Below are 25,070 nucleotides of genomic sequence, written 5' to 3'. Positions count from 1 at the left end.
AAAATACTGTATATCTTATCCTTATATACTTCTACATGAAGACTATGCCCATGATAGTTGAATAGTCTTCAAACATCTATTTGGATTGAACACCACCTGATATTGGGCTTTAAAATACTCCAATTTTCTATCTTGTATTTTATATTCCTTTATTAAAAGGAATTGCCAAAATTTTATAATCTTAATGTGTCACAAAAATGAATCTTTCCTGGTTTCCCTCATTTGCTCATAATTTTTTTTAAAAAATTATTTTCCTCATTATTTATTGTATTTTATTTCCATTACCATTTATCCTCCTTGTACTTTCTTCCAACACTACCCGCCCTTTCTACCCCTACAATGACCACCCTTTTGTCCATGTCCATCAGTCCTTTTTCTTTTTGGCTCAATTCCTCTATTCCCCAGCCAAAACCTCTTATATCTGTCAGCCTGCTCCCTATCTAAAAGTCTGTCTGTGTTTTGCTTGTTAGTTCATTATTATTTACTATTGTAATTCCTTTTTATACATTGTACATTTGGGATTTATTTAGTGGAGATTACTTAATTACCAACTTCTGAACAATCTATTCTTTCCCTATTGACCAAAGATGATATTTCTATTAAACATCAAGTCTCTGTATATACATCAGTATATTTCTGCATTTTATTCTACTGATCTACTTGTCTGTTCCACTACTGGTTCACAAAGTCATAATTAAAATAAATTTTAGATTTTATATATATATATATATATATATATATATATATATATATACTGAATATTGTTTTTTTATTGCTGTTCAAGTACGGTTGCCTCCATTTTCCCCCCAGTACTCTCTCCCGACCCACCCACCCCAACTCACACCCTCAATCCTACACCCCTTTGGCTTTGTCTATGGGTTCTTATACATGTTCCTTGAAAACCCTTCACCTACCTTCCTCCACAATCCCCCTCTCCTCTCCCCTCTGGCTGTTGTCAGCTTATTCTTTATCTCCATGTCTTTGGATATATTTTGCTTGCTTATCTGGTTTGTTGATTATATTCCACTTATAAGTGAGATCATACGGTGTTTGTCTTTCACCACCTGGCTTATTTATTTCCCTTAGCATAATGCTTTCCAATTTCATTCATGCTGTTGCAAAGGGCAGGAGCTCCTTTCTTTCTGCTGTGTAGCATTCCACTGTGTAAATGTACCATAGTTTTTTTTTTAAATTATTTTTCAAGTACAGTTTTCTGCCTTTTACTCCCTTCCCAGCCCACCTCCCCGGTGCTCCCCTCCTCCCTCCCATTTCTATCCCCCTTAGCTGTCGTCCATGTGTCCTTTATACTAGTTCCTCAATCCCTCCCCTTTTTCCCCTGAAATTCCCTCCCCTCTCCCCTCTGGTCACTGTCCCCCTGTTCTCTATTTCAGTGTCTTTGTTTTGCTTGCTTGTTTGTTTTGTTGTTTAGCTTCCTGTTAAAGGTGAGATCATATGGTATTTGTCTTTCAACACCTAGCTTATTTCACTCAGCATAATGCTTTCCAGTTCCATCCATGTTGTTGCAAAGGGTAGGAGCTCCTTTCTCTCTGCTGCAGAGAATCCCATTGTGTATATGTACCACAATTTTTTGATCCATTCATTTACTGATGGGCGCCTAGGCTGCTTCCAACCCTTTGCTATTGTAAATTGTGCTGCTATGAACATTGTGGTGCATAGGTTCTTTGAAATTGGTGTTTTAGGGTTCTTAGGATATACTCCTAGCAGTGAATTGCTGGGTCAAAAGGCAGGTCCATTTTTAGGTTTCTGAGAAAATTCCATACTGCTATCCATAGTGGTTGTACCAGTCTGCAATCCCACCAGTAGTGAACTTGGGTCCCCTTCTCCCCACAACCCCTCCAACATTTGTTGTTTGTTGCTATGCTTATGATAGCCGTTCTGACTGGTTTAAAGTGGTATCTCATTGTGGTTTTAATTTGCATCTCTCTGATAGCTAGCGATATTGAGCATGTTTTCATGTGTCTCTGTATCCTCTGTATGTTCTCCTTGAAGAAGTGTGTGTTCAAGTCCTTTTCCCATTTTTTAATTGGGTTAGATGTCTTCTTAGAGTGAAGTCGTGTGAGTTCTTTGTATATTTTGGAGATTAAACCCTTGTCTGAGATATCATTGGCAAATATGTTTTCCCATACAGTTGGTTGTCTTTTTATTTTGTTACTGTTTTCTTTAGCCACACAGAAGCTTTTTATTTTGATGAGATCCCATTTGTTTATTCTTTCCTTCATATTCCTTACTGTAGGAAACATATCAGTAAAAATGTTGCTGTGTGAAATATCTGAGATTTTTCTGCCAATGTTCTCTTCTAGGACTTTAATGGTGTCATGGCTTATATTTAAGTCTTTTATCCACCTTAAATTTATTTTGGTGTATGGTGTAAGTCAGTGGTCAAATTTCATTTTTTTGCACGTAGCTGTCCAGTTCTCCCAACATCATTTGTTGAAGAGGCTATCTTTACTCCATATTATGTTACTGCCCCCTTTGTTAAATATTAATTGACTGTAGAGAGTTGGGTTGATTTCTGGGCTCTCTGTTCTGTTCCATTCGTCTATGTGCCTGTTTTTATACCAGTACCAGGCTATTTTGATTACAGTGGTCTTGTAATACAGCTTGATATCAGGTATTGTGATCCCTCCTACTTTGTTCTTCTTTCTCAAAATTGTGGCTGCTGTTTGGGGTCGTTTATGGTTCCATATAAATTTTTGAAGTGTTTGTTCTATGTCTGTGGAATATGCCATTGGTACTTTAATAGGTATTGCATTGAATCTGTAAGTTGCTTTGGGTAGTATGGATATTTTGATGATGTTAATTCTTCCAATCCATGAACAGGTATATGTTTCCATTTGTTTGTGTCTTCCTTGATTTCTTTTTTCAGGGCTGTGTAGTTTTCTGCATACAGGTCTTTTACCTCCTTGTTTGGGTTTATTCCCAGATATTTTATTTTTCTTTTTGCTATATATATCGGATGGGATTTTTTTCTTGATTTTTGCTTCTGCTGATTCATTGTTGGTATACAAAAATGCCTTTGATTTCTGGATATTGACTTTTTAACCCACTGTTTTGCCAAATTCATTAATTATTTTGAGCAGTTTTTTGGTAGAGTCTATAGGATTTTCCATGTACACTATCATGTGGTCTGCAAACAATGACAGTTTTGTTTCCTCCTTTCCGATTTGGATGCCTTTTATTTCCTTTTCTTGTCTGATTGCTGTGGCTAAAACTTCCAATACTCTATTGAATAGAAGTGGTGAAAGTGGACAACCTTGTCTTGTTCCTGATCTTTGTGGAAAAGATCTTAATCTTTGGCCATTGAGTATGATGTTGGCTATAGGTCTCTCATATATGGCCTTTATTATATTGAGGAATGCTCCCTCTGTTCCCAGTTTGCTGAGTGTTTTTATCATAAATGGGTGTTGTACCTTATCAAAAGCTTTTCCCATGTGTATTGATATGATCATATGGTTTTATCTTTGCTTTTGTTTATGTGATGTATTACATTTACTGATTTGTGAATATTGAACCATCCTTGCATTCCTGGGATGAATCCCACTTGGTCATGGTGTATGATCTTTTTGATGTATTGTTGGATGTGATTTGCCAATATTTTGTTGAGGATTTTAGCATCTTATGTTCATCAGCGATAATATACCATAGTTTTTTGATCCATTCATTTACTGATATGCACTTAGGTTGCTTCCAGAACTTGGCTATTATAAAAAGTGCTGCTATGAATATTGAGGTGCATAGGGTCCTTTGAATTGGTGTTTCAGGATTCTTAGGGTATAATCCCAGTGGTGGAATTGCTGGGTCAAAAGGCAACTCCAATTTTAATTTTCTGAGGAAATTCCATACTGTTTTCCACAGTGGCTGTACCAGCCTGCATTCCCGCCAACAGTACACAAGAGTCCCCTTTTACCCACAACGTCACCAGCACTTGTTGTTTGTTGATTTAATCATAGTGGCCATTCTTACCTGTGTGAAGAGGTATCTCACTGTGGTTTTAATTTGCATCTCTCTGATGGCTAGTGATGCTCAGTATCCTTTCATATGCCTCTGGACCCTCTGTATGTCCTTGGAGAAGTGTCTGTTTAGGTCCTTTGATCATTTTTACCTGGAATGTTTGTCTTCCTGGAGTGGAGTTGTGTGAGTTCTTCATACATTTGGGAGATCATACCCTTGTCTGACGTATCATTGTCAAGTATATTTTCCTACATGGTTGATTTCCTTTTCATTTTGCTGATGTTTTCTTTAGCCATGTAGAAGCTGTTTTCATGAAGACCCATTTGTTTATTCCTTCCTTTATGCCCCTTGCTCTAGGGGACATATTGGTGAAAATATTGCTGCATGGAATATTCTGAGATTTTCCTGCTTATGTTCTTCTCTAGGACTTTTATGGCATCATAACTATAGTTAAGTGTTTTATGCATCTTGAATTTATTTTCATGTATGGTGTAAGATGGAGGTTGAGTTTCATTTTTTGCAAGTAGCTGTGAAGATATACTAACACTATTTTGTTGAAGAGGCTATGATTATTCAATTTTATGCTTTTATACCTTTGTCAAATACTAACTAACCATAGAGACATGAATTTATTTCTAGGCTCTGTATTCTGTTCCATTGATCATATGTCTGTTCTTATGCCAGTACCAGGCTGTTTTGATTACAGTGGCCTTGTAATACAGTTTGGTATTAGGTATCAGGCTCTCTTGTTGTATTTGGGTTTTACCTGTTGGTGGCTCCTTGGTTGGTGGGTTTTCCCCTCCAGCGGTTTACTGTTATTCATAACTCCCACCTTGTCTTGTATGCTGTTGTACAGTTGTAACAAAGCAGTATTACCAGACAACCAAATCTACTCCAGCAAAAAGAAACTGCCTACCACATCAGCAGTATCAACTATAACTGAACTAATATTAATTAAGTTGAAGAGAAATTGAGGATATTATAAGATATGACAAAAGAAATATGGGGTGACTAAAAGAGGGGAAATGTTGTGTGGTAAGAGGAAGAATTGGTAAGAATTATGATAGAGCTGAGGCAAAGAAAGGAAGAGGGGAAAAACTTACAATGTAAGTAAAGCTCAGAAGGGCAATGAAAACAATGGGGTAAGAAGAGGGACGGGTATATGATAAGGTCTGAAGTAAAATTGAAAAGATAGTGGACAAATGGAAGCAAAAGTGCAGAAAAACCCCAGCAGCTTGATAGCAATGATAGCTAAATGATGTTTAATAAAGGTGGAATGGGAATAAGAATATTGTAGAAAAGCATAAAGTGAATATGAGATGTATATAGTAAAGAAAATGATTTTGAGAGGATGGGGGAAGCAAACTAATGAGAGTAAGGAGCAAAGCACAGGCTGAGTGATGGTAAAAAAAGAAAAAAGGGACAGAGAAAACAATGAAATAAAATTCTTCACTCAAATGATCAGGGGCAAAGGCTAAATAGAGTAAGAAAGTGGGAGAGTATTCTATGGAATTTAAAGTACAAACCAGTAGTGAACAAATGTGAGTTCCTTTGGAGAAGTACAGAAATAACTGTGATATTTCACCCGACTAGCCACTGTTTATAAAAGGTGAAAAATAAATAAGACTCTTATTAGAAGGAAGAAAGAATGTGAGCTCACTTGAGAAAGAAGAGCACTTATATGAGATTAGATGGAGGAGAAATAGTGAAAGTAAGGGATAGAAACTTGGCATAGTGTGAGAAAAAATAAAGTTAACCACAATAGTAATAATGCTCAGGAAGATGGTAAAATGGATTAAGACCAGGGAAGGGTGCTGTGTTGCATTTGGAAAAACAATAGTATGATAACTAGTATATAATCTGAATAAAAAGAATAAAAATTAAAAGACCAATGGTAGTGTGTTATTTGGAATATGAGTGAAATGAAAGAAGAAAAATTAAAATGGAGTATAAAAGGGAAACTAAAAAATAAGTCAATCAATAAAAACAAACAAATAAAAAACTAAAGAAGTAGAGAGATGATAAATAAAAAGAAACCTGCAAGTTCTGAAGGACAGCAAAGTGAAATTTGTTGCAGCTGTTCACCTTCTGTCTTCTTTCTGGATCTGTCTCCCATTTTCTCACAACTCCAGTTCTAATTGTCTTACTCTTTATTTTTTTAGATAGTATAGACATTTTAATGATGTTAATTCTTCCTATCCATGAGCACAGTATATGCTTCCATTTATTATATATTCTTCAGTTTCTTCAGTGTCTTACAACTTTTTAAAATACAAGTCTTTTACATTCTTGGTTAAATTTATTTTTAAGTATTATTTTTAATCAATTTATTGATTTTGCTATTACAGTTGTCCCAATTTTTTTCTTTCCTTTATCCCCCTCCTCCCTGCACTGCCATCTTTACCCTACAGCATTCACCTACCACAGTTCATGTCCAGGGGCTGTACACATAACTTCTTTAGCTTCTCCATTTCCTATACTATTCTTAACCTCCCCCTGTCTATTTTGTATCTACCTATTTTACTTATTGCCTGTAACTTTTCCACCCATTGTCCCCCTCCCCACTAATAATTTTCCATGTGATCTCCATTTCTGTGAAGCTGTTCCTGTTCTAGTTGTTTCCTGAGATTACTTTTGTTTTTTAGGTTCGGTTGTTGACAGTTGTGAGTTTGTTGTCATTTTACTGTTCACAGATTCTATTTCTTAGATAAGTGTTTTTTCCATTTTATATAATAAGGGCTTGGTGATGCTGAACTCTTTGAACTTGACCTTATCTAGGAAGCACGTTTATCTGTCCTTCCATTTCAAATGATAGCTTTGTTGGATAGAGTAATCTTGGATGTAGTACCTCGCCTTTCATGACTTTGAATACTTTTTTCCAACCCCTTCTTGCCTGTAAGGTTTCTTTGGAGCAATCCAATACTCTTATGGGAACTCCTTGTAGGTAACACTCTCCTTTTCTCTTGCTCCTTTTAAGATTCTCTCCTTCTCTTTAATCTTGGGTAACTTAATGATGATGTGTCTTGGTGTGTTCCTCCTTTTGTCCAATTTCTTTGGGACTCTCTGGGCTTCCTTGACTTCCTGGAAGTCTATTTCCTTTGCCAGATTGGGGAAGTTCTCCTTCATTACTTTTTCAAATAACTTCAAGTTCTTGTTCTTCCTATTCTTCTGGTACTCATGATTTGAATGTTGGTGCATTTGAAGTTGTCCCAGAGGTTCCTAAGCCTTTCCTCATTTTTTTTGAATTCTTGTCTCTTTATTCTGTTCCAGTTGGATGTTGATTTCTTTTTTTGCTCCAAATTGTAGATTGGAGTCCCAGTTTCCTTCCCTTTACTGTTGGTTCCCTGTATGTTTTCCTTTAGACTTTGTATAGCCTTCATTTCTTTTTTCATTTTGTGACCAAGCTCAATCAAATCTGTGAGCATCCTCACTAAAAGTGCTTTGAAATGTGCATCAGATAGGTTGTCTATCTCTTCATTGCTTAGTTCTTTTTCTGGAGTTTTAATCTGTTCTTTCATTTGGGCCATAATTTTTTTTGCCTTGGTGCACCTGTTACATGGCAAGGGGTGAAAACTTAGGTATTTGCCATGGTGAGGCAACCCTGTTTGTTGCATTGTGGTACTCTCTGTGGGGGAGGGGTCAGAGAAGGAGCAATGCCACCTATTTGACTCTCATCCCACTTTACATCACTTTCCTCACTTCTCACAAGCAAATTATACCCTTTCAGGTGCTGATTCACAGGTGGATGGGTTTGTGTACATTTTAGGACCCTGGGGTCTTTCCAACAAACTCTCCTGTGAGGCTGGGGGTTTCTCTTGCTGCCACAAACCCCACAGATTTTTTACAGACCGGGATTTTGAGTCTTTAGTTTCCCATGATGAAACTCAGTGTTTTGCAGTCTCTCTCTCTCTCTCTCTACCCCATTGTTCCCCTGGGCTTGTCTGCTTGCAAATGTGGGACCGTCCATTGGGTCTGCCTGCTGCTGCCTTGCCCTCCTGGTCCTCAAGCTGTTGCCTTGCCATGTGTCCTCTCTGTCCAGCTGCCCTATTACACTCAGCTGATCTTTTCCACTCCTCCTACTGTCTGGTGAGTGTTTAGCTCCTTGGTGGTTGGACTTCCATACAACTATTTTTCTGGCAGTTCTGATTGTTCATTTTTTAAATTGGTTGTTATCATTCTTTTCATTGTGTGAGGAAACAAAGCATTTCTGCCTACACCTCCATACTGGCCATAACTAAAAATTGACTTTTGACCTGGCAATTCCACTCCTGGGATTATACCCTAAGAATCCTAAAACACTAATTCAAAAGAACCTATGTACCACAGTGTTTAAAGCAGTACAATTACAATAGCCAACTGCTAGAAGCAGCCAAGGTGCTCAGCACTAAATTAATGGATCAAAAAACTGAGGTACATTTACACAATAGAATGCTATGGAACAGAAAAAAGGAGCTTCTACCCTTCATGACAGCATGGATAGAACTGGAGAGCATTATGCTAAGTGAAATAAGCCAGGTGGTGAAAGACAAATACCATAGGATCTCACCTATAAGTGGAACCTAATCAACAAAACAAACAAGTGAGAACAATAGAACCAGGGACATGGAAATGAAGAACAAAGTGATAATGACCAGAGGGGAGGGGGAGGGAATAACAGGGAAAAGAAAGGGAAGGTCAAGTCAAGGAACATGTATAAAATACCCATGGACAAAGATAACAGGGGACAGATTGAATGTGGAAGGTGTGGGTGGGTAAGGCAGGGGAGAGTAATGGGGTAAAATGGGGACAACTGTAATTTAACAACAACAAAAAAAGTGATTACAGTGTAGTTGCCACTGTGGCATTTGGGGTAAGGACAGAGGAAAGGGCCAAAGGGAAATTTCTGGGATTATATCTTTTTTAAAACATCTGTACACAAGGATACATGTATATATTTTGGAGACAGGAGAGAGAGGCAGAGAGAGGGAGAAGGGAGAAGAGAGAGAGATTGACATAAGAGAGAAATATTGATTGGTTGCATCCCATATAAGCCCTGTCCAGGGATCCTACCTGAAACTTAGGTATGTGTCCTGACTGAAAATTAAACCCACAAATTCTTGGTGAATGGGACAATGCTCCAACCAAGTAAGTTGTTTGGCCAGGGCTGAAGTTATATCTTGATAGGGGTTTGGTTACACAAGCGTTTGTCAAAATCCAGCAAATATATCCTTAAGATCTGTGCATCTCATTTAATGTGAATTGTATATTAAAAGAAAAAGAACAACCACAGAATTGTAGTTATGACATGCATGCTGAAGTAATTGCGAAGAAGTATGCAGTTGTTTCAATTTATGTTGAAATAAATAAAAATAAGTGAAATAATGGAGAAAGAAATGGATAAATATGTGACAAAACATGTATATAGATGTTGATGGTTAAAAATCAAGGATGGATATATAGTAGGCCCTCTAAAATTCTTTCTACATTGTTGTATATAGAAATTTTTTTAAATGTTGGCAAAGAGATAAAATGATAATTGTAGAATCTGGGTAGTGGATATATAGGTATTCATTGTACAATACTTTTTTGTGTTTTTGAAAATTTTCACAATAATGTTTAAAAGATTATGCTGAGATACCTATTTATTTCCATCAGGTTGGCAAAAATCCAAGTGTTTCAACATAGGTATTAATGCTGTGTAGAAACAGTCACACCCATGCATTGCTGCCGGGAGTGTAAAATGGTGTAATGAAGAGGAATATAACAATATCTAGAGATGCACTTACCCTTCAATTCAGAAAATCCACTTTTATTTTTACTATTTTACTATCATACCTATACCCATATGTAATAACATGTATGAAAGTTTATTCAATATGGGATTACTTTTAATAAGGAAAAAATGTCAACAAGCTCAACCTAGTAACTAGTAACTAATAAAATAAGTATGGTATATCCAAGCAATTCAACATTAGTCAGCTATTTTTTAAAAGTCAAGATCTCTATGTACTCATATGGAGTAATATCTAGTATACAATTTAAGCGAAATATGTAAAGTGCAAAAAGTCATACACTGTCTTTTGAGAAAGATTTGTATTTGTCTAAAGGATCACTAGAAATAAATAAGTAACTAAAAATGACTACATGGGGAGGGCTAGATTGGTGGGATGGGATGGGAATAAAAGATAGAAAACTGTACTTGAACAACAATTAAAAAATAAATTAAAAAAATGACTACATAAAGAACGGGGAAGTGGATGGAGATGGGATAAAAAACGACTTCTCAGTGTTACTTTTACACATATATGATTGTATCATTTATTCCATGAAATAAAACATAAAAGATATTCATGAAGAATGAAAAAAAAGCAGTTGACAGAGTAGCATCATAGATTTTCCAGTTAATTGGACTCATCACCCACAAACTTTCCCAACAGTTTCAATATCTATAAAATCTAAAAGCAAATTGAGAAATAGCAACATCCATCATACCTTTTAGTCCAGGTAGCCCATCCAATCCGGTGTGTCCTAGAGGACCTGGAGGTCCTGGGAAACCATGATCTCCTTTTGGACCAAGTGTTCCTTTGAAACCTGGAAGTCCTGGAGGCCCTGGTGACCCAGGTAGCCCAAATCCTGGTTCTCCCTAGAGCATACGCATGACAGAACACAACAAAAAACTCTTGTGACTTTCTCAGTACTGATTGTTTATCACAGATAATTTAAAGGAGAAAATACAAGGTAATACTCCCACCCCCATGGGTGAGGAAGTAGAGCAATTAAATTTAAAGTAATTGATATGTTGGGGAGAATACCAGGAAGGATGGAAAACAGGGCTTAGTAAAACAAATAATTTGAACTGGTTTCAGGACAAGAAAGAGATAACTGAGAGAGTATAAGAGTAAACCCAAGTGAGGACATGTGATTATAGACTGAGTATTAGATGATATTTTTAATTTGAATAAGTATGGCATTGTGGTTTTTGTATAAAGTTTCCACTTACTTAGAGATGGACACTAAAGTATTTATAGGTGAATTGGCAGGATTCTGACATTTGAGTTAAAATACTTTAGCAAAGGAAGAAGGAACAGATGAAGTAAATGTGATAAAATTTTGATAATTTGAAATGTGAGTGATAGATATATGAAAGTTAATTGTATCATTCCTTTTACTTTTGTGCTCATTTGAAAATGTTTCTAATAAAATAAAAACAATTAATAAATAAAGAAGTGGCTTCTCATGTGAGCTGGTGTCATGGTCAATTGTTCTTTCCATGGGGGAAAAAAGCTTATAATGATGAAAACAAAGGAAGTTTAAATTAAGCACATAAAATACAGGAGCAGTCAGGATAATTACATACTGCAGCAGTTTGCTGAAGGCTGACCAAATAAATTTTTATTTATTTACTTACTTATTTTTTAAAAATTAAAATATTTCATTTATTTATTTTTAGAGAGAGGAGATGTGCAGGAGAAAGAGGTAAAGAAACATAAATGTGTGGTTGCTTCTCATGTGTCCCCCACGGGGGACCTGGCCTATGACCCAGGCATGTGCCCTGACTGGGAATTGAACAGGCAACCCTTTGGTTTGCAGGCCAGTGCTCAATTCTCTGAGCCACACCATCCAGGGCTGGTTGTTTGTGTTATGTGTCCTGACTGGGGATCAAACCCAAAACCTTGGTGTATTGGGGCAATGTTCTAACTGAGCTAGCTGGCCAGGGCCCGAGAAAATTTTAAATCAGCTAAGACACATTATAAGGAATGCAAAGTGACTCAAATAAATTCATTATCATCATCACCATCATCATCACATTAAAAATTGATACCACTCATCTGTAACATGTATTTGGGATTTAATCAGGACAGAGGGACAGCATGGAAAGTTCTTGACATGATATTCAACAGCATTTCAACCAATCATCAAAAACAGGCATGAACAGACATTAAATGGGATGGGGATACTACAAAGAAGCATAGGGGGAAACGATGATTGTATTCTTTTGTCTATAATCTGTTATCTCAGGAAATAATTGGTTGTTAGGAACTGCTCTGCCTGGTTTCAGAAGTTGTAACTGCCCCCCATGGCTAAGGCTGAGTGAGCGACCTCCGGACTGTGATACTGTGAGCAACCTCCAGACTAAGGAGACAAAGTTTGTCTCTGGTAGTAAATACTGCTTCTGCTTCATCCCCCTGCCCACAATGCTTGGTTGGCTAGTCAGGGACAGGTACGACTTCTCAGAGGAGGGGCAACCTAAGCCAGACACGATCACTTGGGAGGACATCATGGAAGGACTCAGGGGGCTGTAACAAAGAGGGAGTGATGAACCCTTGTCCCCTGGCTATTCTGACATAGCCAGAGTCCCCATTTCTGTCTGGGAGAAGTGCTTCCTGGCTGTAATCCACTTAAGCCTAAAAACCTATGATGGGGAAGGCAGTGCAGACCTGTGCTGGAAAGGGCAGGTTCCCCTGGGTGATCAGGCCTAAGAAAGAATATGTAAAATCCTGTGAAACCTGCTTTGTTTAGAATGCTCTCATTTAAATGATAAGGGTCCAAGCAAGAAGTTTGTTTCTCAAAGTTTTATGGCTCTTTAGCTATCTGATCCTGACTGAGATAAGTCTTCAAAGTTCTTTGAATACTATCTATTGTTTAATTCCTACCTGTATTCTTGTGCAAATGACCCCAATAAAAGCCCCTTGAGAAAGGAGATCTTGGCCCTTCTCCATTGAGGGATAAGCCACCTTGCCACCCCAAGCAGATCATGTCTTGATAATTTCGCTTTCATCTGTGGCAGATGGAGGGACTTTGCGGGCAAAGTTGCTCCCACAATTGATCACTATGAAACACATTGGAAAACTTTTTTTTTGCTTCAAATATGACCTCTTGGACTATTAGAGACTGTTTTTGGTTAAATACTTTCAAATGAAAATATAATCAGTTAAGTGTCTTTATATAGTGAAGACTTGGGATGATGTGTAAGTCTAAAGAGAGTTAAAACAAAGAAAATTTGAATATTAGGCGGCATGATTCCTCCAACTTTGTTTTTTCTCAGGATTGCTGTTGCTATGTGGAGCTTTGTGTGGGTCCATATACATTTTTGAAATATTTGTTCTACTTCTGTGAAATATGTCATTGGAGTCTTGATAGGAATTACATTGAATCTATAAATTGCTTAGGGAAGTATGGACATTTTATTATAAATTGGTCCTATAGATGAACTCAGTATATGATTCCAGTTATTTGTATCTTCTTCAATTTCTTTCTTCAGTGTCTTATAATTTTCCTAGTACAGGTCTTTACATCCTTGGTTAGGTTTATTCATAGGCATTTTATTCTTATTGAAGTAATTGAATGGGATTGTTTTCTTAATTTCCCTTTCTGTTAGTCATTTATTGTAATATAAAAATGCACCTGATTTCTAGATATTAATTTTGTATCCTGCTACTTTGCTGAATTCATTTATCTGTTCTTGTAGCTTCTTGGTGGAATCTTTGGGGTACTCTATGTATAGTATCATGTCAATTAAAAATAAAGGCAGTTTTACATTTTCCGTTCCAATTATTGTAAGACCAGATTAATCAAAACAGCATGGTACTGGCTTAAAAACAGACACATACATCAATGAAACAGAAGTGAGAGCTCAGAAATAAACCAACACCTTTACAGTCAATTAATATTCAACAGAAAAAAAAGTACATACAATGGGATAAAGATGGTTTGTTCAATAAGTGGTATGGGAAAAATTTAAGAAGATAGAACATTCCCAAACTCTTTTTATGAAGCCAGCATCATCCTAATCCAAAAACAGAAAAAAAGATATAACAAAGAAAGAAAACTTCAAACCAATACCATGGATGAACATAGATGCTAAAATCCTCAACAAAATATTGGCAAACCACATCCAGCAATACATTAAAAAGATCACACATGGTCTGGCTGGTGTAGCTCAGTGGATTGAGTGCGGTCTCTGACCCAAAAGGGTTGCTGGTTCTATTCCCAGTTAGGGCACATACCTGGGTTGTGGGCCAGCACCCCAGTGGAGGGCACATGACAGGCAACCGCACATTGATGTTTCCCTCTCTTTCTCCTTCCCTTCCCCTCTATCTAAAAATAAATAAATAAACTCTTTAAAAAAAAAGATCACACACCATAATCAAGTGGGATTCATCCCAGGGATGCAAGGATGGTACAACATTCTCAAATCAGTAGCCTAATAAACCATACAAACAAAACAAAACACAAAAATCACATGATCATGTCAATAGATGCTAAAAAGCATTTGATAAGGTATAGTACCCATTTATGATAAAAACACTCAGCAAAGGGGGAATAGAGGTAGTATTCCTCAACATAATAAAAGCCATATAGCATTCCTCAACCTACAGCCAACATCATACTCAATGGGCAAAAACTTAGAGCTTTCCCGCTAAGATCAGGAACAAGACAAAGATGCCGGCTTTAACCACTCCTATTTAACATAGTACTGGAAGTTCTAGTCACAGCAATAAGAAAAGAAAAAGAAATGAAAGGCATCCAAATTGGAAAGAAAGAAACAAAATTGTCATTGTTTACAGATAACATTATAGTATACATAGAAAATCCTATAGACTTCACAAAAAAACTACTCAACCTAATATATGAATTAGGCAAAACAGCCAGATACATACTCAATATGCAGAAATCAAAGGCATTTTTGTACATCAACAATGAAACATTGGAAACACAAATCAGGAAAAAAATTCCATTTGATATAACAGCAAGAAAAATACAGTACTTAGGAATAAACCTAACCAAGAAGGTAAAGACCTATACTCAGAAAACTATACAGCACTGAGAAAAGAAATTAAGAAAGACACAAACAAATGGAAGCATGTACCATGCTCATTATTGGAAGAGTTAACATCATCAAAATGGCCATACTACACAAAGAGATTTATAGATTTAATGCAATCCCTATTAAAGTGTCTATGGCATATTTCACAAATATAGAACAAACATTTCAGAAATTTATATGGAGACATAAACGACCCCAAATAGCTGCAACAATTTTGAAAAAGAAGTACAATGCAGGAGGGATCACAATACCTGACATCAAACTGAATTACAAGTAATTCAGTAATCAAAAAAGCCTGGTACTAGCATAAGAAACGATACATGAACCAATGAAACAGAATAGAGAGCTCAGAAGTAAACCCATGTCTCTACAGTCAATTGATATTTGACAAAGGGGGAAGAAGCATAAAATGGAGAAAAAATAGCCTTTTCAACAAATGGTGTTGGGAGAGTTGAACAGCTACATGCAAAAAAATGAAACTCGATCACCAACTTATACCATACACAAAAATAAATTCAAGATGGGTAAAAGACTTAAATATAAGTCATGACATCATAAAAGTTCTAGAGGAAAACATTGGCAGGAAAATCTCAGGCATTCTACACAGCTACATCTTCATGGATACGTCCCCTAAAGCAAGGGACATAAAGGAAAGGATAAACAAATGGGACCCCATCAAATTAAAAAGCTTCTGCATGGCTGAAGAAGATAGCATTAAAATGAAAAAAAGAACCAACTATTTGGGAAAACATATTTGCCAATGATACCTCAGAGAAGGGTTTGATGTCTAAAATATATAAAGAACTCACATGACTCCACTCCAGGAAGACAACCCAATTAAAAAATGGGCAGAAGATTTGAACAGACCATTCTCCAAGGAGGACATACAGAGGGCCAGAGACATGTGGAAAAATGCTCAGTATCACTAGCCATGACGGCAATGCAAATTAAAACCACAATGAGATACCACCCCATACCAGTCAGAATGGCCAACATAAGCAAATCAACAAACAAGTGTTGGAGAGAACGCAGAGAAAAGGGAACCCTAGTGCACTGTTGGTGGGAATGCAGACTGGTGGACTGGTGTAGTCTCTGTGGAAAACAGTATGGAATTTCCTCACAAAACTAAAAATGGAACTGCCTTTTGACCCAGAAATTCCACTGCTAGGATTATACCCTAAGAGCCCTGAAACACCAATCCAAAAGAACCATGCACCCCAGTGTTCATAGCAGCACAATTTATAATAGCCAAGTTCTGGAAGCAGCCTAAGTGCCCATAAGCAAAAGAATGGATCAAAAACCTTGTACATTTACACAATGGAATTCTATGCAGCAGAGAGAAAGGAGTTTATACCCTTTGCAAAAGCATGGATGGAACTGGAGAGCATTATGCTAAGTGAAAATAAGCCAGGTGGTGAGGGCCACATACCATGTAATTTCACCTTTAACTAGAACATAATCAACAAAAGAAAAAAGCAAACAAAATATAACCAGAGACATTAAAATTAAGAACAATCTAACTAAACAGCCAGAAGGGAGAGTGGGAAGAAGGGCTTTCAGGAACTACTATAAAGGACACATGGACAAAACCAAGGGGGAGGGTAGAAGCAAGGGAGGGAGGTTGGTTTGGCTGGGGGTAGGGGGTAGGGGTGGGAAGAAAATGCAGACAACTGTAACTGAACAACAATAAGGTAATTTAAAAAATAACTGGTGTTGGAAAAATTAGAGAGATACATGCATAAAAAAATGAAAATAGACCACCTTCTTATACCACACAGAAGAATAAATTCAAAATGGATCAAAGACTTAAATGTTACAACCAAACCCATAAAAATCCTAGAAGAAAACATAGGCAGCAAAATCTCAGATATTGTTGGCAGAAATTTTTATCGGGTATATCTCCCCAAACAAGGGAAACAAAGGAATAAATAAACAAATGGGACTAAATCATACCAAAAAGCTTTTGCACAGCAAAGGAAATCATCAACACAGTAAAAAAAGTACCCACAGATTGGGAGAACATATTCATTAATAGAGCTGATAAGGGGTTAATGTCCAAAATTTTTTTATTATTCTACTTGAAATTTATTTTGTTTTTTTATTGTTGTTCAGTTACAGCTGTCCCAATTTTTCTCTCGTTGTTTTCTCCTGCCCCACCCACCACCCTTCCCTCAGTGAGTCCTGACCCTGCTGTCCATTATCATGGGTCCTTTATACATGATCTCAACACCCAAAAAACAAACACCCCAATTAGAAAATGGACAAAGGACCTGAATAGATACATCTCCAAAGAGGACATACAGATGTCCAAAAGACATATAAAAATATGCTCAATGTCACTAATCATCAGAGAAATGCAAGTTAAAACCACAATGATATATTACTTCACACTTATCATAATGTCTATCATCAATAAATCAAAAAACAATAAGCACTGGAGAGGATGTGGAGAAAAGGGAACCTTTATGCACTGTTGGTGAGAATGCAGACTGGTATAGCCACTGTGGAAAGCAGTATAGAGATATCTCAAAAAAATAAAAATGGAATTCCAGCCAATATGGAGGCATGGGTGGATACTCTTTGGTTCTTCATGCAACCAAAAAGAGGATAACAACCAATCTAAAATCAATAAACAACCAGAAGTGTCAGGAAAATCAAACTGCATGTGACTCTGACAACCATGAAATTAAAGAAAAACTCAACCAAAACAACCAGGCCAGTAGGAGAGATAATGGACCACATGGGTGGGACTGGCTGAAGATGAAACTGAGACTCAGAGCTGACTATAGACTATGGATGGCAGTTGCTGACTGGAGTAATTCCCAGTCTCACACTAGAGAGTTTATTGAAAAGTGGGATAGAACTGAGCAAGGGAGTTACACTGTTCCCTCTTTGGCCACTCCTCCACAGACAGCACCGCAGCACAGGAAGGAGGGTTGCCAGGTTCTGGTGAATACCTAAGGCCCCATGACCTTACAACTTAACAGGTGTGCTGAGACAAAGGAATATGGCCCAAATAAAAGGACAGAGCAAAGCTTCAGAAAGAGATCTAAGCCACGAGGAGATAGCTAACTTATCTGATGGAGAATTTAAAGCCCTGGTAATCAAAATGCTCACAGAACTGATTGAGCTTGGTCAAAAAATGAAAGAACGAATGAAAGATACCCAAAATGAAATAAAGCAAAATATTTAGGGAACCAACAGTGACAGGAAGGAAACCAGGACTCAAATCAATGATTTGGAACAAAAGGAAAAAAATAAACATTTGATCAGAATAGAATGGAGAAACAAGAATTCAAAAAAGTGAAGAGACTTATGAATCTCTGGGACAGTTTGAAATGTTCCAATATACAAATATTATAGGGGTGACAGAAGGAGAAGAACAACAGCAAGAAATCAAAAACTTATTTGAAGAAATAATGAAGGAAAACTTCCCCAATCTGGTGAAGGAAATAGACTTCTAGGAAGTCCAATAAGGTCAGAGAGTCCCAAAGAAGTTGGACCCAAAGAGGAACACAGCAAGGCACATCATCATTAAGTTACCCAAGATTAAAGATAAAGAGAGAATCCTAAGAGCAGCAAGAGAAAAGGAGAGAGTTACCTACAAAGGAGTGCCCATAAGGCTATCAGCTGATTACTCAAAAGAAACCTTGCAGGCAACAAGGCGCTGGAAAGAACTATTCCAAGTCATGAAAGGCAAGGACCTACATCCAAGATTACTCTATCCAGCAAAGTTTTCATTTAGAAAGGAAGGGCAGATAAAGTACTTCTCAGATAAGGTCAAATTCAATGAGTTCATATCATCAAGCCCTTATTATATGAAATGTTAAAAGGACTTATCTAAGAAAAAGAAGATGAAAAATATGAATAGTAAAATGACAAGAAACTCACAACTATCAACAAAATGAACCTAAAAGAAAATGAAAACAATGAAAAAAAAAAAAAAACTAAGCAAACAACCAGAACAGGAACAGATTCAGAGAAATGGACATCATGCAGAGGAAGTTCAGTAGTGAGGGGGATGGGAGGAATAGGGGAAAAATGTACAGGGAAGAAGCATAATTAGTAGGCATAAAATAGATGGGGAAAGATAAAAATGGTATAGGAAACAGAGAGCTCAAAGAACTTATATGTACAATTCATGGACATGAACTAAGTGGTGGGGAATGCTGGAGGGTTGGGGGTATCGGGTGGAGGGAAGATAAAGGGGGGAAATTGAAAAAACTGTAATAGCATAATAAATAAAAAATACTTTAAAAAATTAAAAATGGATCTGCCTTTTTTCCCAGTAATCTCATTTCTGGGAATATATCCACAGGAACCCAAAACACTAATTCAAAAAAACATAAGCACCCTTATGTTCATTGGAGTTTGTTGTTTATAATTGCCAAGATGTGGAAGCAGCCCGAGTGTCCATCAGTAGATGAGTGGATAAAATAAGTACAGGACATTTATACAATGAAATACTACTTGGCAGTAAAAAAGAGAAAGAAAATTTTATTCTTTGCAACAGTATGGATGGACCTGAAGAATATTATGCTAAGTAAAATAAGCCAGTCAGAAAAAGACAAATACCATAAGATTTCACTCATATATGGAATCTAATGAAGAAACTGAACTAACAAAGAAAATGGGGACAGACTGATGGAGAGCAGATGACAGCTATAGAGGTGGTGGGGAGGTTACGAAGTGGAAGGATTAAGCAAAAAGAAAAAAGACTTATGAACATGGAAAACAGTGTGGTGATTTCTGGAGATAGGGAATATAAGGGTAGACTAAATGGTAATGCAAAAATATAATAAAGATTTTAAATAATTAAAAAATAAACAAACACATAAATTTTAAAAAATAAAGGTAGGAGAAACAGGATTGTAGGAAAAAATAAATTAAAATGTCCTAGACCTGCCATGACCAGTGTGGCTCAGCTGGTTGTGTATCATCCCGCAAAGTGAAAGGTTGCCAGTTCAGTTTCTGGTCAGGGCACATGCCTGGGTTGCAGGTTCAGTCCCTTGTCGTGGTCAGAGGCAACCTATTGATATTTTTCTCTCACATCAATGTTTTTCTCCTTCTCTTTCTCCCTCCATTTCCCTTTCTCTAAAAATAAATAAGTGAAATCTTTAAGAAATATTAAACTGTCCCTGACCTTTGGTCCTCGAAAGCCTGGTGGACCAGAAGGGCCTTCTAGACCCATTCTTCCAGGTGTACCGGGTGCTCCTGGAGGTCCTGGAATTCCAGAAAAACCTGAAAAATGATAAGTCATTTTAAATCTCCAAATAGAAGATACTCTAAGAAAAATATCCAAACTTTCAAACCAACATGTCTTCCCTATCCAATCAGGCTTAGTGACTACAGTAAGATGTTAAAACCACAATGACATTTTGGATGATGACTAAGGATCAAGCCTTACAGATACTTGATAGTACTTCTCAATCACCTTATGGTCCTTCTAATTTTCACATAGAGCTAACATGTGTGGAAGATATGCTCTTCTAAAGGGGAGTGAGGACTATTATGAGGTAATACTGAACATAAAGAATGAATCTCACACAAAAATGCAGAAAATATTTTCTTCTGCTTACATTGGGACATAGTGTAATAAAAGATCTACTGTATAATTCTGGAAATGAAATAAAAACAATTGCAGATATTACACACATATATACATAAGAAAATAAAATCTGACTCCTTCTAAGTCATTTAGTATAAGTGAGTAAGGACATAGGAAGCACTATTCTCAGACCAATGCACACTCTTGACGATAATGAGAATAAATTTTGTGAGGAATAAAGCAGAACTGAAGCAATAAGTTTTAAAATTTTTAGGAAATCAAGAAAATATGATTTAGAATAAAACATTATTTGGTTATATGTGTGCAATAAATCTGTTTTCTGTTTAATGTAATCCACTTATTTAACAAATATCTATTGAATGCTTACTATGTTCCAGGAACTGTTCTAAACCCTGAAAATACAACAATGAACATAAAAGAAAATAATTACTGTGATTTTATAGCTTAAGTATCATTTTTGCATTCCTATAACTTAGATATTTTCTTTTTTTAAATTTTTTATTATTTTTTATTATTTTTAAAAATATTTTGTTTATTTATTTATCTTTAGAGGGGAAGGGAAGGAGAGAGGGAGAGAAACATCAATGTATGGTTGCCTTTCGTGCGTCCCCTGCTGGGAAATGGCCTGTAGGAAACTGGTTTGCAACCCAGGCATGTGCCCTGACTGGGAATCGAACCGCGATTGTCTGGTTCGCAGGCCCGTGCTCAATCCACTGAGCTACACCAGCCAGGGCTAGATATTTTCTTGCCTGGACAATTTTGGATAAACAAAAATGAAATTACAGTGTATGTATGCTGTTACTTTTCGTTTATACTCTTTACAGTATATAGAAAAAGAGTACAATTAATATATTTTATTTGTTGAATGAACTAAAGAAATAATGTCATACTAAGCAGCTAACTTACCCTGCCTGCTACCCACTACATACCTTTGGGACCAGGTGGTCCAGGAAGCCCTATTCCAGGTATACCTGGTTCTCCTTTGCTACCTGGTATTCCTGGCAAACCTGGTTGGCCTGAGAGTCCGGGGTCACCTAAGAAGAGAAGCAACAGGTTTTTGAAAGGGAAAGTTTTAAATAAAGAAACTAGTAAGTGGTGAAAATGTGGTAAAATAAATTCCTCACATACCTGGAGGACCAACTTCACCATCCCTGCCTGGCATACCAGGCAGGCCAGGCTTTCCTGGCTGGGTTATGGTCTGACCTCGATCACCTTTAGGACCTAAGTATACACAGGAATCAATAGCAAAATAAGTGTTCTCTTGACTAAAGATCTCTTTTAATGGAAAAGAAAAAAGAGAGTATAATCTTTTAAAAGTGCAATCTAACAAAACTACAAAAAAATCCCATATTATATATTCTAGGAAGATAGCAAATAGGAGGATGAAATTTCAAAAAGGAAAAGTAGATGATAGCTTTAAAAGCTAAGGGGACTAAATATTAATGGGACAAATACAATAAAAATAAAAAAGAAAGAATAGAAAAAATAAAAGATGATGAAAAGCAAAAAAAAAAGCTTCCTTTATTGAAGATGGCACTTATAAAAACTTGTTAAAATATAAGCCAAAAGAATCTTAAAAAAATCAAACAGTAGTAAATAAAAATACTTCTTTTTGGGAAAAGTAATAGTACCTTAAGATTTTGTGTGTGCAAAGTCCAAGTACACCTTCTTCTCATTAATTGAATTAAGAACTTAAAATAGGCTCAGTACAAAATAGAGTTTCTTAAACATGAAATAAAAAGCTCTGACCATGACAGAAAATTCTGATAAATTTGACTACATTCAAATTGATTCCTGTCCATTAAAGTTGCCATAGAGAGTAAAAAATGGCAAGCCAAAGTAAGTGAAAATTTTGCAATGTAAATAGCTAACAAAAAACCAATAGAATATACAGGACAGGGCAAAAATCAGTTTATAGTTCTGAGTATGTGAAACACAGAGTTATATTTTTAATTCTTGTATTATTATTATTAATTATTTTATTTTCCATATGAAATGTAAACTTACTTTTGCCCCACTCTGTATATAATGTATGTGTGTGTGTGTGTAATATATAATTCTCTATGGCAATAAGAAATAGATTCAATCCAATAAAAAAATGGTCAAAACACCTGAATAGGCATTTCATACAAGGAAATTAAAATGGTCAGTAGACACACGAAAAGGTGCTAAACTTTAATGTAATCAAAGAAATGTAAAATAAAATTGCTATGAGGTATCCCACACTTCAACAGATTGGCAACAATATAAAAGTCTGACAAAACAAAATGTTTATGAGGCTATAGAACAGTAAGAAATAGAACAATAAGAAATCTCTAATGGTTCTGATGGGAGTATAAATTCATACAATTCTGGATGTAGTTTGGAATTATCAAGTAAAACTTAAGATCGATTTATTCTATGCCTTGAAAATGCTAATATTAAATATGTAGCCTAGTCTAGGGACTGGCAAATTGTTTCTATAAAGGACCAGACAGTAAATACTTTATGTTTTGTGGGCCACCATGATCTATGTCACAAATGCTCAACACTGTGGTTGAAAAAGCAACCATAGTCAACAGTGAATGGTTTTGTTGAAACAAAACTTTCATTCATGACAAAAAGTGTTGGTCAGTTTTATTTCACAGGCTGTAGTTTGCTGATCCTTGCTCCAGAGAAGTATGTGCATATGTACAGCAGTGTATATATACAAGAATGTACATAGAAACCATTAATCAGAATAGGCCTGAACTATACAATGCCCAATTGTCCATTAACAATAGAATGGATAAATCAACTGTTATACACGCATACAATAGGATACTAAACAGCAATGAAAATGAATATACTATAGCTACAGACAGTAAACATAAAGGATACCTATGATTCCATCAACATGAATTTCAAAAAGAAGCTTAAAGTACTCTGTTTAGGAATGCATATCTACGTAATAACACTAGGGGGTAAATGGAAGGAAATTATGCAAAAGTTAGGGCAGTGGTTATTCTTGGAAAATGGAAGGAGAATTTGGTCAAGAAAGGATAGAGAAGAATTTGGGGGTTTCTAGTATGCTAGCAGTATTCTGTTTCTTGATGCCTATGGCAGTTATATGTGTTTCTCCAATATATTTGTTAAACTTTGCATTATGTATCATGTACTTCAAAACAACGAAAACAACAAAAAATTTCAGAAAAAAATTTAAAGAGGAAACCTCCCATAAAAACCACATACGTATTGTGTTTTCTTGCTATGGAGCTCTGAAAAGCCCAAATATAAATGTCCAGGGAAACACATCTCTCATGAAGGGAAGCCAAGAATGGCCAAATATAATACATTTCTGCTTTTAAGCACCAAATTAAAAACAAAACGAATATAGTGAACTCACCTGGTATTCCTGGCTGGCCTGAATTTCCTGCCATACCTTGTATGCCTTTTTCACCTGCTGGGCCTGGAGGGCCAATACCAAGAGGGCCCATAGGCCCCCTATTCCCTGGGAGACCCGGCAAACCTGGGTTCCCAGGGGGACCTTTTTCACCCTTAAAAGCGATTCCACCCTGAAAAGGGAAAAGTTTAATACAGAGACATAGATATAACAGCTCTCCAAAGGTTGGTATTACTGAATACAGCTAGAAAAATGATATAGACACAAACAGTTCTTAAAAGCTGTATAAATGTATATTATGGAACAGTATGTGTGATCACTCTACTTATTAATTTCTTCAACAAATATTTTTGAGTTCTTACTATGTGTCAGGTGATGGTATTACAAAGAATAAAAACAGATAAAAACTCTGCCATAATGAAGTTTATATTCTAGTATAAGTCAAGAAGTTTACAGTCTAGCTAATATTTTATATAAATATGACATTCCACATAAATATTCTGGACTGTGTGTTGTACACAAAATAAGACACTGCTCATTTGTGTTCAACCTTTAGGCTCCACAGACCATTTAATATGGCTATCCACTCACATGAATCTCTAAGCTTAATATATAAAACAAATAAATATAAAAAACAAATTAGGCTTCTGCTGTTATGGCTAAATAAACCCAGACAAGGATGTGTGAGGCAAGAGAAGGGGAACCTTACAGTGACCCACAGTACTTTAACCTTCTGCTGAGAAATTTATAGCCAACATTACTTAGTATAGAAATAGGTTAAAAAGAAGGAATTTATGAAACAACTGAGGGAAAGGAGTGGTAAAGAAACCCTACATAGTCAATAACAATGTAACATTTCTATATATTAATCAGTTTCTTTAAGCATTGATTAGGTATTCACACCAGCAACAGGCACATCCTAGGAAACATACCTAAGTAACATTTTTTACGTTAGAAAACCAAGGATACTAAACCAACTCACGGGTTCTCCTTTGGGGCCAGGTAGCCCTGGCAATCCATCTTGTCCAGGGGTACCAGGTAAACCAGGGAGACCTGGAGGTCCAGGGAAACCCAGCTGTCCTTTGTCACCCTTCATTCCTGGAAAAGTGAGGATGTCACCAGGTTCTCCTTTAGGTCCAGGAAAGCCTGGAGCACCTGGAGATCCTGGTATGCCCTGAAGGGGGAAAAAAGAAAGAACAGGGGAAAGAGAAAGAGAAAATCACTTTCTCTTTTTCTAAAACTCTCCTCTCTCCAGTTTACCCCATCAACCTACCCATAACATTTAGTGTAAAAAGCTATGAATCAAAAGAGCCATGTGAGTCACAGAGTGTCAAGTAATCAAATAAATTTAATAGAAAAAC

At 36.5% G+C, this 25,070-nt stretch overlaps 1 protein-coding gene across 3 annotated transcripts in view; it reads right to left on the bottom strand.

Moving 5' to 3' along the window:
* The window catches only part of COL4A5 (collagen type IV alpha 5 chain), a 293,639-nt gene that overhangs the window by 70,926 nt on the left and 197,643 nt on the right, over window positions 1–25,070 (bottom strand). For all 3 annotated transcript variants that reach the window (XM_053657521.1, XM_037167116.2, XM_053657520.1), the window contains 6 exons: window positions 24,692–24,883; window positions 23,713–23,881; window positions 21,477–21,569; window positions 21,278–21,382; window positions 19,923–20,020; window positions 10,444–10,594 (listed from right to left, as the gene is read on the bottom strand). In XM_053657521.1, the coding sequence (XP_053513496.1) occupies window positions 10,444–10,594; window positions 19,923–20,020; window positions 21,278–21,382; window positions 21,477–21,569; window positions 23,713–23,881; window positions 24,692–24,883 (808 nt within the window). The remainder of the gene's footprint in view (window positions 1–10,443; window positions 10,595–19,922; window positions 20,021–21,277; window positions 21,383–21,476; window positions 21,570–23,712; window positions 23,882–24,691; window positions 24,884–25,070) is intronic.

The sequence above is a fragment of the Artibeus jamaicensis genome, unplaced genomic scaffold, assembly GCF_021234435.1.
Source record: "Artibeus jamaicensis isolate MK-2021 breed Jamaican fruit bat unplaced genomic scaffold, CSHL_Jam_final scaffold_461, whole genome shotgun sequence".
In the NCBI taxonomy this organism is placed as follows: domain Eukaryota; kingdom Metazoa; phylum Chordata; class Mammalia; order Chiroptera; family Phyllostomidae; genus Artibeus; species Artibeus jamaicensis.
Note: the sequence above shows the minus strand (reverse complement) of the source record. Positions and strands in the feature narration are given on the sequence as shown.